Source organism: Hetaerina americana, unplaced genomic scaffold (assembly GCF_022747635.1).
Source record: "Hetaerina americana unplaced genomic scaffold, ioHetAmer1.1.p SCAF_7, whole genome shotgun sequence".
Taxonomy (NCBI): domain Eukaryota; kingdom Metazoa; phylum Arthropoda; class Insecta; order Odonata; family Calopterygidae; genus Hetaerina; species Hetaerina americana.
In genome coordinates this window covers 80553051-80573866 of record NW_027287316.1, presented here as the reverse complement: position 1 = coordinate 80573866, position 20816 = coordinate 80553051, and the positions used below count along the sequence as shown (strand labels likewise).

The 20816-nt window shown below is 38.8% G+C and overlaps 1 protein-coding gene across 1 annotated transcript in view; it reads right to left on the bottom strand.

Moving 5' to 3' along the window:
- Nucleotides 1–20816, bottom strand: part of LOC139696884 (coiled-coil domain-containing protein 39-like) — a 35479-nt gene that overhangs the window by 1652 nt on the left and 13011 nt on the right. Inside the window, exons 6-18 of the mRNA XM_071595765.1 lie at nucleotides 20119–20310; nucleotides 19449–19664; nucleotides 18946–19161; nucleotides 18155–18319; nucleotides 17767–18021; nucleotides 17066–17205; nucleotides 13131–13212; nucleotides 11969–12153; nucleotides 11783–11861; nucleotides 9921–10049; nucleotides 6571–6832; nucleotides 3637–3764; nucleotides 2116–2500 (exon numbers count right to left, since the gene is read on the bottom strand). Coding sequence (XP_071451866.1) covers nucleotides 2116–2500; nucleotides 3637–3764; nucleotides 6571–6832; nucleotides 9921–10049; nucleotides 11783–11861; nucleotides 11969–12153; nucleotides 13131–13212; nucleotides 17066–17205; nucleotides 17767–18021; nucleotides 18155–18319; nucleotides 18946–19161; nucleotides 19449–19664; nucleotides 20119–20310 — 2434 coding nt within the window. The remainder of the gene's footprint in view (nucleotides 1–2115; nucleotides 2501–3636; nucleotides 3765–6570; nucleotides 6833–9920; nucleotides 10050–11782; nucleotides 11862–11968; nucleotides 12154–13130; nucleotides 13213–17065; nucleotides 17206–17766; nucleotides 18022–18154; nucleotides 18320–18945; nucleotides 19162–19448; nucleotides 19665–20118; nucleotides 20311–20816) is intronic.

Sequence of the window (20816 nt, the reverse complement as noted above, 5' to 3'; positions counted from 1 at the left end):
AAATTATTTACATTTGCACATAGCCAAGTTATTCAGACTGCAATTGGATTACTGTTAATTCTGAGAAGTTTTAGCTTAGTTATTAGAAGAATAATAACTTTGGTTGTAGATGAAGAATTTGGAAGAAGGCAGGAACTGTTGACATATCATACACGCTGGGGATCAGGGTTATGGTGTTCAGTTATGGGGCCATTCCCCACATGTTAAACAAATTTTGTTAATACAAAAGGGAGCTATTCGCTCTCTTGCTAATGTACCACCACATGATTCCTGCAAGCCTTTTTTTTATTAGTTCATTAACACTTTTATTATTAACACTATTATTTACTTCATTAACACTTGATAAATGGTGTCGACTTGGTAAGGAGAGGACCCCAGGAGTGATGGTGGAATAGAAGTTTCCATGAATTGTAAATCTAGTGTTTTGCATACGTCATCACCAAATCCCATGATTTGGAATCACTTCTAAGTGCCTCAATGCAAATCGATCATAAAAGTAGTTATGTCAGACCCCATCAGGTAAAAACAGCATCCACTCATGAGCTTTGAGTTTAAAGCTAAGGAAGCAATCAAAGTTATTGTTAACTGGGTCAAAGTTATACTACCAAAATTGAGCTTTAGTAAAAAATGGAGTGGCGAACATAAGAAGAGAAAAGAATTAATCCCCATAATAGAGAACTGGATTTTAGGAGAGAACCATTCTTTCTGAAAAGTTGAGGAACCATTATTGACAGATAGGGTTAATATAGCTCAACCTCTGTACAGTATTCCATCAAGCCGTCATTTTAGTCAAAAAGTTATTACCAAAAACTGAACCGTTCCTCAAGTTCCACCAGTAATTTCTAAGATATTGCATGCATTAAGTCTTCCTCAATGCGCATCAATTGAATTTATCTCAGACCTTTGGACTTTCATAAATAATACCTCTCTTATTTGCTTCACCCTCAACTATCTAGACAAACAATTTGAATGTCAGCCTTTTTGTTTAAACACAAGAAACATAACAGAGTCTGTCACATTCCTTAAAATTGCTTAACATCTTGAAGCATTTTTGGAGATAACAGGTTGAACCCGCCCCCTCTATCTAGCCTCTGGACTGAATTTGATGAACTGCCAACAAAGCTGCCACATTGGATGAATAGGCAATAATAAAGCTACGATTCTTAGGGGTGAAGATCCGTATGCTTGGTGGGAGGAGGATAGCATACAGGCTACTTCCCTGGAACGGAACCTGAAGTGTTCAATTGAGGACCTTGGAATAATGGCTGCTGAAGTTACTGGGGAGCATGTTTTCCCATCTGCTGCTAATGTTGCCACCAGTTTAAGACAGAACCTAGCTCCCAAACATGTAAGAGGACTTGTTTTCTTCACATGAACGCAGAAATTATATGTAGTCAGAGGTAATGTTCAGAGTTGGAGTTTCCAGGTAGGACACCTTCATGGAAAGTGTTTTTCATCTTAAGAAGTAGCGGTGAAGGCTGCTAAGGTCCTATCAAAAAATGGCTTCCACTAATCGGAAAATATGCACGTAAGTGCATTGCATCCAACCGGTGCAACTTGGTGAAGAACTTCAAAATTTAGAGATTTGAGTAAAGGTATGATGTTGAAAAACATAACAACCACTTTTTATTGAACGGCTGCTATACAAGCTGAAAAATAACTTGCAGCTTTGAGATACGGACCCTTGATGTTGACGATTTCCCCCATTGCTAAATGCCTCTTCCCCTCGATTTCTGGATAAGTGATTTAGTCATTTAGCAGCAAGGTTTTCTCTTATGCTGTACACTTCAACAGGCTTTAAATGAACGTGAATTACTCGCTGCAAGTCTGAACATGCATTGTGACCAAGTAATTGCAGTTGTGTGTACAGCACCACAGTCCAAGAGGCTAAAGGCCAATGCTAAACACATGATAGTTGTGTGCCTCGGACAAATCCAACTAAATTGCAGTCAATGGCTTTTCTACTGTGATATTTATTGCATTGGTGCAAACATCAGCGGGTGACAGCTTTATTTCTCACTTGAGGGCATTCTTGCTTGACTTGGAGTTGCTTTCAATCTGGTATTGTTTGGCATTGTGCATGCACAAGGTTGAGAGGAGGGTCGTGATGCTAACCTTGCGCAAAGAGCGACCCGTCGATGGTGAAGAGGGCGGGGGAGGTGGCGGGGGAGCGGTCGCCACCAGAGGGTGGTGGTGCCCTGGTGGGTGTGAGCTTGGTGGATGAGAGGGAGGCACGGTCCCCATGGGACGTGGCGGGTGTGTTGAGGGGTGGCAGGAGCTTGGGCGAGATGAGCGTCATGGAGGAGTGGAGGGCAAGGCCCTTTCGTGACCCTCCCTCCTGCAGCGACCTGGCATCTCGGAATGCCTTGAGCAGCGCCCTCTCCTCGAGGAGTCCCTCCACCTGAGGGGTCAGCGCCTCGGGGTCGTGGCCGCACAGCTGCACGAGCAGGTTGAGGGCGCACTTGTTGGTCACGTGGAGCTGGCGAAGATAGTAATCCCTCTGCACTCCGAGCCACGCCAGGCAACAGGCACAAAGAAGAGCAGCATTGAAAAAGAAAAATGGAATAATGCCAGGAAGGTTCGTGGTGAATGGGCCAGTTTTTTTACGTGTAAATTGTTCTAAATTATTCTTGTCAAATTTTCATTATACATGAGGCATGTTTTTTTAAATAAGTACCATTTTGATTTTTAAGAATGAGTACATATTATTTCTACATGAAAAATTTCCCATACCTTAATCTACTTTTCTGCATAATTTTGACCGACATTAAGGCACTTATCATATCCTAAAACCAGCTTCTGAATCCCATTCTCGAAGTAATCTACCACCTGATTTGCTAATCACTGCAGAATGGCCGATTTGATGGCATGCATATGATATTAAGCTAATCTTTGTGATGCAGAAAAAGGCAGTCCGTACCTTATCTAATTCATGTCCACTGGAGCACTGTAGACCTCTCTTTTTAAATTTAAAAATCATGACTGTCTACAATTTATATATATTCTATTCATTAGTTCATGTAAAAGAAAATACGAGTATGTACTCCACTAGGGCTGACGTTCACAGCCATAACACCAGAGCAAAGTCTAATATGGATTTTCCATACTGTAGGCTAGATAGGACTTACAAAGTTGAAGGTCAACCCGTCAAATTGTTTAATATGCTTCCAAAATCTGTAAAGTCAGCCCGCAATGTAGTGTTCTGCAGGGTGCTGCGTGATTGGCTTACCTCCAATCCTTTATATTCAATAGAGGAGTATTATGAGCTCAACTTTACTAGCCTAAAATTATAAGGTCTAGCGTGAGTAGAATACTAGGTGTATGTATGCAAATATTTTCAAATAAGTATTTTATGTGATTGTATATTGTGCTGTATACTATATTATCCAGGAACAACTGTATGTTCCTAAATGACGAAATCTACCATATGTGAATATGATTATAAGATGAATAAAGTATATTATTATTATTATCATCATCGACGTGGCTTCCTAGATTCCTTTTCAAATGCAGGAACAAGTGATAGTCAGTCAGCACTCGATCAGGGCTATGCAGTGTGCGATCAAGTTGTTCCCAGCCATATGATGCAATAACATCTTGGGCTTCAGTAAAAATTGATGGTCACCCACTTCTCACCTCATCACGAACATTAGCATAGCCATCTTTCAATGTTATTACCTTCTTTCTTGTCATTCCATAACTCATAGTGTTTCCTATATACACTTCAATACTCTGCCTATTCATTTTTGCTACTTTCATGTCAACTGCAATCAGAAAATGAATCACCACACACATTTCAAAATTGGTATTCCAGTTAACTGAGGCATTTTATGTGCAAACAAACGTACAAATGGACAAATCCTTCCATAGTGACATCTCTGACTAGCAATAGATGCAGGTACTCAGTGCGTATCAGCTATATTTAAAAATGGCTCTTACTTAAAAAACATGCCTTATATCAACATACAGCTATTCATTAGAATTAAGTTTGCATGATTCCTGAACACTTATACATTGTTGTTGACATCTAAAGCACTATAAACCCTTTGGTCTGACGTCAATGCTCCATCCAAGAGAGAGGGCGAGAGAAGAGTTTTTTATCTGTTTGGAAGTGGAAGGTGGCAAAGAAGGATGATTGAAAACTGAGCAGCATTGAAAAATGTCCTCAAGGACTTTTTCACTCTGTGGACTGACTCCATGAATGAATAAATTTAGCAATGTCAGTCACTCATTTTCAACTTTGATGTGCATTGCAAAGAACTGTTACAAAAGAACAACAGGAAATAGGGTGGTCACTTATTGTTTACATTCCAAATCCCAACATCTTCCTAATTCTCCCGAAGAGCATACCTACCATTCCGAATTTCACTTCCAAGCTGTTTACAATTAAATAGGCATTTGGTGAAATACGTATATCTCTCATCACTGCATGTGACCCATGTACAGGGTGTGGCAACACAACTTCCTGTTATAGCAAACAAAAAACGCTTTCAAAAAAGGAGGTTATGTTGCCGGACCCTGAGTAAATTTAATTGGTTCTGCTAAAACATTTCTGGTGTTTCCCAGTATTTGCATGCACAATGGCCCACACCATACATGAAGTAAACTCGCAACTGTTAGGAGCATTTCTATATTCACAATTCTCAAATCATATACACCACTTTTCTAAAAAATTTAGCCCTTTTTTGCTTTTTTTCCAGAACTTTTGACGTTACTGAATAATTTCTGGCAACCCAGTAGCCACCCTGATATTCTTAAATTTATAATTACCCCTTCGTCAAAACACTTTCATGAATGAATTGATTCATTTACAAAATATGGTGCATACCACTTAAACATTGGTTTTCATTGTTTTCAATGTCTTATTACATCAGAGCTCAAAACTGGTTCAAAAATCCTGTGTTCATATGAAAATTAAAATGAGTTAATTGCCTTTGGAGGTTATAAAAATGTACATTTGTTCAAGATGAGCTTATTCATATTGGAATCTCTATAGTGAGTTTGAATGCTTTATTATGTTAGTTATTTTGACTGTAGTCCACCAGATTCATCCATGTTCGCTAAGAACCATGGAAATGCTGGTGTAAAAGTTTTGAAAGCACTACTGAGAAAATTGAGAGAAATAGATATTTTTCTGCTATTTAAGTCTAAACTATATCAATTCTGTGTTACCATCAATGCTATACAGTTAATGAATTCACGTTCCTTTTTCTACGAAAATAATTTTCTTCATTAATGACTCTACAGTAACACTCTTGTTACAGCTCCTGACCCCTGTTTTTCGGTTTTACTACGTACATTTACATATATTTTTATTTTGAGATGCATACTGACTGTAATATCCACTCAGAGATGTCTGCAAAGAACATGAGCAGGCAATGTGATGTGTTGCATACTTGTTACAAAAAACATGTCTCATAGGAACCAATAAACATTATTAGTATTATTATAGTGGGATTTTGATAGGCCTTGGTACTGCACACTACTGTATGCCCCCAAGTCATAACTATCTGGACACAAAATATACTTAAACCCCATACTACATATTTCAATGATCATTCTTCAGCTCAGCATACTGAGCTGAAGAATTCTAGCTCCCTTAATTCCCTCAAAGCTGCCCAGTCGCCCTTCCTCCCTCTAATATATATGTTGATAGATCTACCTCAGCATTCTCTCATATTACTGCCTTCAACATCCCATCGCCTTTCTTAGTAGCTCCTGCATCCACTTGGCCTGCCTTCTTTGGATTTCTCCCAACAACCATCTCTTCTCCAAACATGCCCAGAACTTCATTTGCTTTCCTTTCCATTAATTTTATTGCTTCCATTCTTCTCCAAATCCACATCTTAAAAGCCTCCATTCTACACTTACCCTCTTGCCTCAATGACCAACTTTCTGACCCATATAAAACTACACTCTATATCAAAGTTTCTCTAATCTTTTATTTATATATTTACTTTATTGAGGAATAAATACTAGCTTTCAGAGTAAAAATAAATCAAGTTAAGTGATTAACTTTCAGCAGAATCATACCGAGAAAAGATGGTCATAAATAAATTAGGGAGAAAAAATCCTCAAGAAAGTTGTAGGCTCAATACTTAAAGTGCTATCCTAACTGTTCCTTTAGGCACAAGTTGCTAGTGCATTATTAAGGTGGGTTGACATAGTGACTTAACAGTGTTAGCTATCATGAGGCAGTTTAGTGTGGTTCGATATGACATGAGTGTGCCATGTGAGAGTACAATAGTATAGAGAAAGAAAATATCTGTTTATTTGTAGTCGATGGTAATAGTTTGACACTCTTATCACGCACTAGGGAATGTTCAAATCGTAATTTTCACTTTTTATATATTTAACTTTACTATTGTCATGTCAAAACTCCATACTATGTAAACAAGGAATCATAATGAATTATCTTATGTTCAGGAGAGCGTGAGATTAGACATTGAGTTCATTTTCCACGTATTTAGTTTTAGTAGCAATTGCAAGTCAAAGGGTAAGAGAGTCAATTTCCCATCCATGTTTTCCTCAAGTTTGTCGTGCCATTGGTCATAGTTAGCCCACAATTACATGTTGGCAGGAACGGAAGGAAGGGACGAGGCTGAGGCTGAGTGAGGGATGTTGTCACCTCGTCAAAGGTGGGGTCGCTGGTGCCAGCTGCCCTCCGAATGTCCACCTGCAGCCTCTTGGCCTGCAGGTCGGCCCGTGCCTGCTTTTGGCACTGCTCCTGGATCTCAGTGGACAGGCCGCTTGCCAGGATGGCCTCCTCCCTCATGGCACTTGACATCTCTGCAATCTGGCCATCCAGCTCCTCTAAGGTGGACGCCCTCGCCTGTCCCAAATGTTTTGAGGGACATATTAGTCATGGATGATTTTCCACTGACATGGCAACATAACACATCTGCATGAAATGGATTATTCTTAAAATTGACTAAAACAGGATAATAACGATAGTGATATGATATGATATTAAAATAAATGTGAAAATAATCATGGAGCATTTGCATTTTGGAGAACAAAAGATTGGCAATTCTTTTGAGAATAAAAGTTAAATGGAGTCAACATAACTTAGAATTTCACACATATTTTGGAGTCACTCTCAGTATGCATCTTGTGGAGGAGCATGCATTAGGATAACGTAAAGCTGAGACTGCTTTGAAAAGAGTTTTTGGTCAGACACAAACTATTTTGATACGAATAAAATGTAAAGCAGAAAGGTTTCTCCCTCATTAGTAAGGCCATACTGAGAAATCATTTGTTGGATGTTAATGAAGGAATCGGATAAGGCACAAAGTTGATTGATTGCATTTTTGAAAATAAGTTGAAATGTGAAAGTATATGCTGTTCAGTTACAACAGAAATGAAGAAAGGATCTTCTCTTGCCACAAAGAGGGTGAGCCCAAGATGAAGTCTGTGTGTGCGTTCCCTCTGTTGTTCCACTCTTGGTTTAGAGGAGTGCAAGTTCAGAGCACATTCTTCATGTCTAATTATTCTCATCATTGATGTGACCAAAGTAACTGCGGGGATATCCTACTCATTTTTCCGACACAACTGACTTTAAACTTGGTGAAAATGATATCATTTTTTTTGTTGTCTCTGCTGTAACTTTATGGAGTTTCCATGACGCATTGAAAAGAAATTATTGACTTTGTAATTCCAGACACTTTATTTAAAAATATGACCCTGGTTTCGACATTGAACGTCATTGTCGGGTGGTCAACATAGAAGCCAACTTGGTATATATGCCTTCTGATCAAGGGAAGGGGGGAGGGGGGGGAGTTGGTCAGAGAGGGAGGTGGAGGGGTAAAAAGGTTCAAAATGTAGCCGGGAGGAAAAGAGAATTACATCCTTTGGAGTCGATCGTTTATTTGGAAGAGCAGTAGTGGGGAGTGGGAGGGATTAAAAATTTTGTTGGCAAGTTCATCCTTGCAACGGACGCATTTCAAAATTTCCAACTGTTCCAAAGCATTGAGCCTTTGACCTTTATTTTCAAAATGAAGAATTTTAGTCACAGTCAATTTTGATGAGATGCTTTGCAAAGAGGGATGTTATGTTCTTATTTTTTACACATTCTTTCTTCTTTTTTTCCTCCCAGCTACATTTTAACCTTTTTACCCCTCCAATCTGACCAACCCCCCCTCACTTGATCAGAGGGTATATATAATAAGTTTGCTTCTATGAGGATCTATAGATGATGACATTCAACGTCAAAATCTGGGTCGTGTTTTTAAATTATATGTATGGATTTACAATAGTCAATAATTTCATTTCATTTCAAAATGATATCACTTGATTTACTTTTCATTCATGTGAGAGTAAAATTTAAATCCTCACCAATGTGATCAAAATCTTCGTTTATATTCCCATCTCCAAGCTCTTCTCAGCCATTATTGTCAGGGGCTAATGAATTTGGTGAAGATTGCAAAAGCGACAAAAGAAAGCATAATTCCCCCACTTTTAATCTTGTTCATAATTTCTCCTATTCTCTTAAAACTTAGTGTTGGATTCTGATTCATCTGCCCCAAAGAAATCTTCAAGAGGAGAACTGGGAACACTATGGCATGATCTAAGGTCTGCAGAGTCTGTCTTACAGAGTTAGAGAACACTTGGGCCACCAGAGATAGAACTGGTTCCATCTGCTTGTTACTATAATGAGGCCATGGTCACCCAACCAACCATTTGAAGGGAAAATCCATAGTTTTCATCATGAAAACAGATTTCTGTGAGTTCCAGACGATCAAAGGTGATCCCGTTGTTTAGCTCAAATTTAATTTACCAGTCCCCCCCCCAAATATTCATCACATATCTCAAAATGTAAAGGTAGAACCTGCCAGGCTCAAAAACTTAACTCATCTATGGGTCTTACGGGATTAGGAAAGAAACTGAGGCCTGTATGCAGAGGCTCCAGTTAGCCTCAACAGTCCATCAACCCTAAGTATTAGAAGTGAGGACCAACTCATGGGAGGAGCCTCTGAGCACCCTTCCTCCTCCACCCCTCCTCTCTCACTCTTCGAAAGCAATGCAATGACAGAAAAGCACAAAAGAGAGATAATCTCACGATTGGATATGATTTCTCATTTCAATAAACTTTGAATTCAAAATTTAACAGCATTGATTACAGCACGCCAGATGTTATGCCGAGAGTAATATTTTGAAAATCCTAAAATTCTTCCAAATATTAATCAACTCTATGCATGTACACATAATCATGCTGGCCTCAATGGAAGTGGGGTGATATTCTTCTTCTTACCTGCTGATTTAGGAGTTTTGGACTCAATAGACACCTTGACGAGTTTTTCTCCATTTAGGGCTCAGTGTTTCTGATTGCCCTTGTTTTTTCTGATTTAAAAATTCAATGAACTTGCCTGTTTTTGGATTATACTGATATGCCCTTGTTTACACGTTCCAAGTTCTTGGATTCCTACTCTGATAAAAAATATTTTTCCAGATTATCTTTTGAAATCCACCTCAATCATTATTTCAGAAGGTTAAATCTAAATGCATATTCACAGTTGTTTAATGAAAACAAGTTTCAAGATCAAATAAGGCAATTGATTCAAAATATTAGTGAATACTTTACTAAGAGCAGCCTTGTGCCTGGTTATTACATTAACTAGTAATTAAAAATCCCATGTAAGAAGCACAAGTTCTTTATTCCTAACAATCCATATGGTTCAAAGTTTCATGATTGAAAGGGCATTTATACCAAGTATACAAACTATGATCATGGCTATTTTCCGGCCATTATTATTGTTACGAATTCAGTTTCCTTCCATAATATGTACGTAAGACAAATATGTATTAATAAGAGTGAGATGTTAAGTTTCATAGTTATCTGTTAGGCTACCAGAGAGAGTCTCAAGTAGTGAAAAGACCCACAACATATTTGGAATCACCAGGTAAAACTCATGCTCACTTACAGCCACTTCATTCTGATGTTCGATGAGGGAGAGGTTCTTCTTTCTACGTAATTCCAAGGCTTCTTTTAGCTGTGCCTCCAGTTGCTTCCTTTCCACCACTTCAGGAGCTGGAATGGAAGAGACAACTGGCTACACAATGTGAAGTGAGAATGTGCTCAATTTAGATCAGCCCTGAGTGATAGCAGCACTCGGGATCATTCATTCTGCACAATTCAGGCCTGGGCAATCAGGCAAAAGTGAATGGCAATGTGTCTTGGCATGAACCTACACACAGCTTTGACTTTGAAAGCATTCCCAACCTGGTCACTGACATTTTACTTATTCTAATTTAACCAAATGCAAAGAACTAAGTAAATATGTCAAATGCAGTGGCATGATTAAATTTCATGTGGCACATTGTCACATGCTACTCTTTCAAAGATAATTGTTAACATGTTTAGTTTTGACGGCCTAATTTGAAGACACTGCAGTACATGAATGTGGTGGTAGCAATGTGAGAGGTGGCCTCATGATTTTCATGGATTTAGAAATACATTATGATTGATAATGACACTATATGGAAAGTAATTCATCACAACATCTCATTCTATGAGCATATCCCAATTAATGCCAGAAGAAATACATTTTCCCCAGCAATAGTTTGTCCTACGAACAAGAAGTGCTGTTATTGGACACCACCCTGGTTCCTTCATGAAATGCTGTGTTCAGACAAAATTGCAGATTGAACGTTTTAATTTAACCCTCTCACTTAAACTGTCCATGGGTCAACTTGACCAATCATTCCATCACAAATGAGCTCTTACTGTGGATATGAGTGTGTTGGTATTTTTATAGTTTGGACCCTTGGCAAAGTAGGTATCACTAATGAAATCCACCTTAAATCTCAATTCCCACTCCATCCTTTCCTTTTCCCACACCTTTCCTCCCGTTTTAACGAAAGATTTACTGGTGCCTGATTTCATTTCATGCCATTGATGGGGAGGGAGTTAACCTTCTCCACCCATGGTCTTGGACTCTGACGACGGATTTCTGGCTATGACATCTCTTTGGGGACGCATCAATTGAAAGTGAGAAAACAATTCAATAATCAACTTAACTTCACATTCCCAGCCAATAGCTCACATTTCTTCTTCTTTCAATTCAATATTCATTAATTAACACATTTTTGTGAAATATTAATAGAATAAGATTCTTTACTTGTGCTCTACTCCAGGTTTAAGGTTAATCAATCTAAGTTTTCAAATTTTAATGAGTACCTAAAATGTAATTTCCTAAATAAGTATCAACACAATGATACTAATCATAGAGTATCTATGGATATATACACTCATCTATGTACAAAGATGAGTATATATATCTATATGTAAATGGACGTGATTGGATGGGGCCTTCAAAGTTAGAGTAACTCTAAGAGCAGCATATCGGGTCCACTTGCTCAGGGTCCAATACTTTGGAGTCAACTTCCTAGCTAATGAAATTCAGTGCCCATCTGTTAGGTGGGCACCAGAACAGTATGTTTTGCTGGGAGAAAAGGAAGACTTACAAATCAACGTAAAGGATGCTTACTTAATTAGGCCCAGCTGCCAAAATTTACAATTGGTTGATAAAATACTGGGCGGGTCAATAGATTCAGGGATGTTTTCTAGATTAAGGACTGACTGCCAAAGTTCACTGCCACTTACAATACTTCAGGACTGGTTGATAAAACTCACGAGTGGCTACAACCACCCAAGAAGGGTTGTCAGGGTTAAGGGCCTTTCATGGCCTCAGGGGTATAATATATAAGGGTATAAGTAAGATCCCAGAGAAGCCGGTGATGTCACATAGTATATAGTGGTCCTTCCTGCCTTGAAACTCCCAACCCCACCACTTCGTACAGCACCATTGGCCCCCACAACTCCAAGCCACTTGCACGCCCTCAGAGGGCAAGAAGGAGGCTGCCTGTACCCAAACAGTGAACACGACATTTGCAAGACCACCTTTTCAGTTTTCTTTCCCCATTCCACTCAAACATAAAACTTCAAATACTTGCACCAAAGTGTATATACTGTATCTCTAGTGTTGCCTGACCGTGGGTGTCATCTTCAGCATAGAGGCTACGCTTGTAGGCATCGTTGGCACCCCCGACAACTCTCAGGGTGGCCTCCAAGGCACAGATCTCCTTCTCGGCCTGCTGGATGTGCTGCTCCAGGCGGTCGCCCTCCTCCTGGAGCTCGTGCTTCTCCTGGGCAAGCTGGACAGACCAATGACACGTTCTCAATGGCGCTTTCACAACTTGAGCATCACCCATCACCCCCCCCCAACACACACACACATCCGATCGCATATGAATGCTCTCACAATTAACAATGAAGATATCGGATAAATTTTGTCAATTAGATGAGTGACTGACAGTGGAGGTCATTTGGCTCACTGGTGGTTATTTGAAACTTTGAAGTTGAGACATCAGGGAGTTGAAAACTGGGGAGAGAGACCAAGGCCTTTAACTTGTATAAATTGTGCCAATCAGTTGTCTAATCTGAGGACGTCTCAGGCTGAAAGAGGGCAATACTAGAAGTAAAGGGGGTAGGTGGAAGAAGGGAGCGGATTCGAAACAGGAAAAAGTTTCCCTGTCCGGAACCACAAACCATTGACTTACCAGGCTGATGATCTACCAATCAATCGAATATTCAGTAGTCGTAAATGGCAATGGTCAAATCAAGGTAAACCACATGAAAATATTCCATCAGTAAAACTTTTTTTGTGATTTCTTTGACTAAAAAATTATTGATAAGGATTATTGTCAATTTGACTGATAACTGTCACTGTCAGTTTTCTTCTATAAAAATTTGAACAGAGCAAATTTCAGCTTTTAATTAACTCCCCCATGGAGAAAATGTTTTATTTCCAAAGTAAACAGTCTGAAGCTTAGTTTCAATGATGGAGGTAAAGGTCATTGTTGTTAAATTCTATTGTGATTGGAATTCAACAATAAAGTGAACAGTTTTTGGGGGTCTATTTCTTTCCCTTTGCCCCAAGAAAGTTTCCCAATTATCAAAGCAGAGAAAATCACATCATCACTTGAATTTCAGATAAGTTTGGCCAGAAGCTCTATCCAGGGCCCACCAGTTAGTGACCAAGTGCTCTAACCACTACCTTATGACATAAGCTTAATTTAGAACATGAGCTAAGTAACTATTTAAAGCCACCAAAGATTCATGTCCAACACACCTTCAAATTGAAGCGGATGAGAGACATTGGCTCATCTCCTGGTTCTTCTTCACATGCAAAGGTCACACTTTCTATCTCATACCTGTAATACAGAAGGATTAACAGAGAACAAGATAATATTTTGGTGATATAATGTTTCAATTTACAACAAACCACTACTTAACTAAAATTCACATGATAGACGAGGTATTACTTTACTCTTGGAAGATAACTGTGCAGAGTGATCTTGGACATGATAAATCCAGGGTCAACTTTTCTTCAACTTCTTTTTATTGTGCTCCATTTTTTAATGTTATTCTTTAGTAATTTCTACTAATTTCCTGAGAAGGATTTTTGTATTCTGCCAACTCATTGGTCTTAAAGTGGCTTTATACTATTACTTAATAGTTCATTAATTGAAATAATGATGGAAGATGTCAAGTACAATCACATAGATTGTCCTTCACTGCCATCACTTTCTCTAAAAGATCTAAATTTAAGTTGACTTCAACTAGTACTGGTAAAATGAATGATAATAAATTACTTCCCATTTGGGATGGTACATAATTAGTAGCAGATTTTCTCCTCCAGGTGTTGGCAATACCGATATGTCAAAGGACAATTTGGAGCAAACATGGAATGTCAAATAAGAACTATTCAATTATTGTAAATTCAGACAGGAAAAAAATCCTATTCACATGGAGATGGAGAATACAATGTGGAATCGATCTCGTTCAGGGAGTGCACAGCCAGCTGAAATATTTCATAATGTCAATCTACTCAAGATAGGAGGTGAGAGTAAATTAGGTGCTAACACTTTTCATAGCTAATTTCAAAAATCAGAAAACCATCCAAGGCTTACTAGAAATTGTAATAACGTGGATAAGAGAATGGAACAAAAAGAGTGGAATTTGGTGAAAAAGTTCACAAGCAACTCTCTAAGAACAGCAAAACTTAAGCAGGCATTCCTAAGGGGTTACTTAAACATGAATACACCTCAGGTTGAATTAGTTTATTGCCTACATGATTGAAATGCCCCAATATATACAGAATAGTTTGTCACCTGCAGGTTTTCATCTATTGCTGAAAAAAAGGGTTGAGAATTATTGGTAATCTAGAATTTTTTTAATGATAAAACTTACTCAAAAAATGCAACCATCTAACATGTTTGGCCCACAAGTGAAAATATTCAAACTGAAACAAATGAGGTACTAGAGGAAAGTGGTTTCCAATGACATATTGGTGACCAACATCATCAATTTTGTTAAATTAAATGTAAAACACACAAAAACTAATCCCCAGATGCAGTCCAAGTACAAATAAATTGTTTTACTTTATTTCCATCCAAGTAAGCTTATGACATAAAATGATCCAATGGTTTCCCAGGAACATCTGTTACCCAGAAAAACACACAGGTTGGCGAAGTGAGAAGAGTCAAAGCACTTAGCAATTAGAATCAATCAAATCTGGGCCCTCAGTAGTCCACACTTACTGGACTACCACATCCCCCAGTGTTAAGCTGTTAAAAAAATAAATTCTGAACAAAATATTTGTGATCTCACTCTTAAGGGATGCAGTTTGTGTTCTTTGATTTGGCATGAAAGGGGAAGGCTTTGCGACCACACCATTGAGCATATTGTATCCTGTATCAATTGACATGGTATTTGCACAGACTCTGTTGAGCAACTTTGTTTTCCAAGTTTTTTAAGTAATATCCCAGACATTTTTGAACATAGCTTTCCTAAACAAATACTAAAATGTATGCCCATTGCAACTAAAAATAATCTTAGGTATACTGGAGAATTATTAGCTCTTAGAAATGATTTACTAAGTTACTACCACTCTTACAAACCCAATGGAAGCCACCATGACAGAGAGGCTTATTTGAAAAACAAGAGAGATTATTATAACTCCCTTGGGTATGCAAAAAATGTAGCTTATAAGGATTTTATTTTCAATACAAAAAATAAACAAAAGGCAGCATGGAGAGTAATCAATCAAGAAGTTATCATGGTAATGCAAAAGAAAATCTTCCTTTTACCCCAGACAATGTAAATAATTGTTTCTTAAAAGCTGTTGACGACAATTTGTTTTCTCAAAAAGTTGATGCTGCCGATATTGGCAATATGCTGCAAAATCTTCCTCCAAATGATTAAATTTTAAATGGAATTTTGTTACTCCATTTGATATTATATTGACTGTAAAAAAATTTAAAAGAACAGTAAGGATATTTATGGTCTTTCTAATTCCCTTATCAAGGACATTATTGTGATAATTCTAGAACCATAAGCTATGTCACTCAACTTATGTTTTAAGACGAGAGATTTTACAACAGCTCAAAAATATTCCAAAACAATACCCGTCTATAAGAAAGCGGATAAAGATGATTTAACTTACTACAGCCCCATTCCCATAATCCCTGTTTTGACAAAATTTTTGCAGCTATAATTAAAGATCCAATATGTGATTTTTTTTAATCAAATAGTCTGTTTTCCAAATCACAGTATGGCTTTTCATCTGGGAAATCTACAACTATGGCCGTAGAGTCCATAGTTAATCATCTCATTAATGCATTTAAAGGGAAGGAATCAGCCTTTGTGACACTATGTGATCTTTCAACTGTGTTAATCATTCAATATTGCTATCAAAGCTAGAATATTGCGGTGTTAAGGGAGTTGCACTGAAACTAATCAAGTCATATTTGGATGATCCCCACCAAATGGTTGTACTTGATGGCTATCAATCTGCCGCTCTTAAGGTAAAAATGTGGTGTCCCACAGGGCTCTGTGCTTGGCCCAGTACTTTTCATCATCATGATTAATGATTCTCCCAGTAAAATGAAATCTAAATCTTTCATATGCTGATGACACCACTTTTGTAAAAAAGATGTCAACATCTACAAGATGCAAAGGTATGCTCTAGTGCTACGCAAAGACAGGCTAAGGAATTGTTTGATATTAATTATTTACACTTAAATACTAACAATACCCAGCATATGATATGCAGTCATAAATCAAAAATAACTGATATTGAAACTGCTAAAATACTAGGAATATATATTGATATAAAACTTAACTGGGAGACCCACATCAGCCATATCTGCAATAAACTGAGTAAAGCTGTTCATATGCTATGAGTATTGTTTAACACCTTACTATGCCTTCTTGTAATGTATTTTGAATTATGGCGCTGAGTAATGGGGTCATTCCCCACATGTTAAACAAATTTGGCTACTACAAAAGAGAGCTATTCGCTATCTTAATAATATACCACCACATGATTCCTGGAAGCCTCTTTTTATTAGGCATGGAATCATGACTGTATTTAGTTTATATAACTACACCACAAGGGGTAAAGGGAATTTAAATACTGCAATTGTAGACTGTCATCAACTTACAAAACATTTCATAGTGTGAACATACGACTGTATAACTATCTGCCCACTCAGTTGAAATTGGACTGTATCCATAGTTTCAAGAATATGGTATACACCTGGTTACTTGCTCATCCACTTCACTCATTTTATGAATTCTTTTGTGACAATCTTCATCGCATTTAAGAACTTATGTTGAAATATTAAGTAATATTTATATAGAAAACACTTAATACGGTTGTACAATTTTTCAAAATTGATAAAATATTATTATTATTGAGTGGCAGGATATGCAGTTGATTCAGTGGCTGTTGTAATGGCACCATTAGATGAATCTGAGTGATAACTTGGGGCTTTCTCTATTAATTACAGATCTATTAATAAAAAACATAGCATCACATTTCATAACATCACTTTCCAAATGCTCATATTACGTCTCACCATCATGGCTATTGCACAAGATTTAAGTTTCGCCATCGTATGCAAAGACTTCATCTATTCTCTTCCGTAATCTCTAGCGCATGTGGAGCCTGTGCCATCAAAATTTATGAATTGCCAGTCAGTTTCGATTACTCTGCAATACCTTTTCTGTAGCTGTCCAACCTTGGCCTGCATGTGCTTGACCTCCTGCTTGAGGAGGGAGACTTCGTCTGAAATGGCTCGCTTCTTGGCCTCGAGGACCTCCCTCTCGATGCCTATCTCCAGCCGCCTCTCCTTGAGTGCCTGCCAAGCACAACGCAAGCACATTAAAGCACCTCCAAATCATATATGTACCCTGCAGCTTCCCCCAAAACAGTTACGGTCTGGGAGTTTTGAATGATGGGAATGTCAACTGGGGAATCATTGGCCTCAGTAAGCCACGAGCACCGTTGATGTTCCTTTGCCACCAACCCAAGGCGTCCCACTGAGCTCTGCTGTGCATCAATGCCATTCACATTTGCCCCTTATTGTTTCAGAGCTGACTGAGTGAGGTGATTTAGTCACGGGAGCAGGCCTCATCAATGAGATCACTCCAAAGACTCACTTTATGCTCAAGGAGAACAGGTCAGGGATTAAAATCTTGGTAGAGTGAATGTCGACCTAATTGCATCTCTGAGATGTGTCCTGAACATGCATTAACAGTGCAAGTGAAGACCAACGGAGAGGGTGAGGAAGATGGTAAGCAGAACAACATGGGCCATAATATCTTTAGGAATTATAATAAACCACTCGGGTACTTTGCGACATGCCATCAGTGAGTGAGGGTCCGTGAGTTGAGCATAGAGGCAGGGGAGAGATGCCCACCGTGTCCATTTCCAGGCACTCCTTCTTGAGCGAGAACACCCTCTCGCCCTCCCGCACCAGTTGTCCCTCGGCCTTGGACGTCTTGAGCCTCAAGATGTTCTCGTCCACCAGGAGGCTCTGGTTTTCCGAGCGATGTTTCTCCAGCCACTTCGTGTTGAGCCTCACAGCCACCTTCTCCTCTGCCTTGCTGGATTCGATCCGCTCCAGCTCCTGCCTGTGGCTCTCTAGACTGATCCGAAGCCGCCTCTCCTCATCCTGTTCGTGAGTATTGCCAGAGGAATTTGATTAGCCCTCTGCATTCAGATGGAAAGCGGATGAGAAATGCAAAAAGGTGAAATAAATTTTATGATAAAGTTAATGCTTGAGAAATGACATATCATTATCTTACATCCAACTTTGTTTTTTGGCACGTGAGAAATCTTTTCTCAGCATTTTTTTCCACCAGTGCCCTCTCAACAGCTTCAATTTTCCTGCTGAGTTCTTTCTGCCGGTTGCTTTCCTCTCTACCTGTCATTCTTGCAATGCGAGTGTCTAGTTTTTGTATCAGGAAGTCCTGCATCATAAAAGAAAAATTACAGTGTAAAAGATTATGAGACAATCAATCAACGAGTCCTTAAACAGCAGTCATAAACGTTTTATGTATACAACTTAATAAGCCGCATCTTGTGAAATGTAACGGTGATAAATATTCTTTAAATTTGATTTCTTTGCATGCTGGATCAGCTTGTATTTGCAAATTTATTCTTAGCTTTGAGTGATAGGCCCAAGGACTTTGAAATACTCATCCATCGAAGTAAATGGCCTGAATTGAATGTGTTTTGGTTGACTGAGGATCAATATGCCTCCATTATATTCAATTAACGTAATGACAGCACCACTGCAGAGAACAATACCTTATGAGCAGCATTCACACTTGTGAACAGTGATCACAGTTCAAATAATTGGTATACATGCTTTCAATTAGAAATTTCCAACTTTACAAATGGGTGAATATTGCTGGATAATTGGGTGCTGGTTGAAATATTTAGAAAATGCATAAAGTGGAAGCGATCCTGTTTTGAATATGACATAAAATACCAAATCACTCAGTCAACAACATGGAATTAAAAAAGTTGTATTGATAGATAATCAATGCCTAGTTAGCAACGGATTGCAGTCACCACTATGGCTCCCACCTACCAAATGGTATTCCATTTGAGACTTCTGCATGTGCTCAGCTGTTATGGCATGCCTCTTGGCCACCAGGATCTTTAGCGATGCCTCAATCCCTCTTATTGTCACCAAAAGTGAGGTCTCCGCTTCCTTCAACTCCCGTAGATTACCCTGATTCCGAAAAATGTTTCCTTGGGTATATTTCAGCTCGGTGTCTATATCTTTCATGTGCAATTCCTCAGCCTGAAAGAGAAAAACAACCATAGCAAGATAATCCAGAAAAAATAAATTAGATATCATTAATTATATGCCAGCACATTCCTCTCCGCATTTCTCACCTTATGAATCATGCTAACTCATTTGAAGCTTAAAATTTTACACAGTGTAGTTGACTGAAAACTTTGGCGTTTCTATTAGCGTAGATTTCATCCAATTGACATGACCAGGTTCCAAAGTGTCCCCAAAAGGTGCAAACACTTCCTAATCCTTGTGCACCAGCCTCAAAGGCATACAAAATCAGCAGGTCATACCTGCAGTATCTCCTCAAGCTGTGTGGCCCTCTCCTGTGACGTCATCTGGTGAGACTGGACATGTGCCAGTTGCTCTTCCAATCTGAGCAGCGCATTCCTCATTTTCTCCTGCCGGAACTCCAACTCCTGGCATTCCTTGATGAGGTGCTTGTGAGCACAGCGCTGGCCAGCAAACTGCTTCTCCACATTGGCAAGAGTCCTCCTGGTGTTGCTTATCTGGAGACAATAGAGTTAGAAAAAATATTATAACATTGTTGGCTGTGAGCGACTTTAATCAGAAGTTTTTTGAACTGCTGGATTCCACCTTCCCCACCACTCCTCTTTTATGTGTGTTCCTATTCCTTTCCATTATATCTATATTCATGTGATTGAAAAAAAATATAAACTTTAAATGGAGAAGCAAGATAGCGCTAGCAAACAAAAACATAGAGAAACACATGCAAATGAAACTGGCATGTATTCTGAATTTTTCCCAGGGGAAGGTGGTTGGGCCACAAAAAATTCGGAATAAATATGCGTTTCACTTGTATGTGTTTCTCTGTATTTTTGTTCCCTAGCGCCGTCACGCTTCTCTATTTATATTATTATTCACATCTGTGAAACTTCCCTTCAAGATATATAAACCCACACGTAATGCAATGCGTGTCATGCTCCGTCACTCTTCACATACCTCTGTCTTGAGCTCATCAACAATGTGGGCAGCATGGTCCCGCCTCTTCATCAGAATGGCCCCCTCCCGGTTGAATGACTGAGTCTTGATCTCCGTCTCCCTGTTGTTCCTCTGGAGTCCCTCCAGGAAGCGTTCCTCTTCCTGCAGGTCTTCCCTCTGCTGGAGATTTGCCCTCTGCAACTCATTTATTTCCTGGAAAAGCCAAGGGATCCAGTGAAGGGTAGGATGCAGTGAGTTTCAAGAAGTGAGAGATAATTTTGCACCAGATGAATGCAGCTTCGCTGTGGTTTAAGTTTGGGAGTGAGTCCGCCACATGAACGAGACTAAGCGAAGTGATGGGTGCCTGTGAATACAGTTGGGAATGCACAGGTAGATCATTATACCGTCCAGGGGTATTTTTGGTGGATTTAAAGTCGCTAGATGTTAGGAGATCAGCTCCATACATATAGCTCTTCAAGATCCAAAAATGCATGAAAACAACTGCTCCAGACTGCAAAACGAACCAACTGTTCATAAGGCCCATTCCATTTAACTACTTCAGCTCTAATAGAAGAATTGAAAAAGGAATATTCATTTAATCATTGTAGTATTCATGTTAATAGTTATTACTACATATTTTCTATCATTACACTACTGGCTAAACAAAATCCTTCTATTCCCATTTTAGTATTTTCTTGTTTTTAAGATTCTAAAGCCTT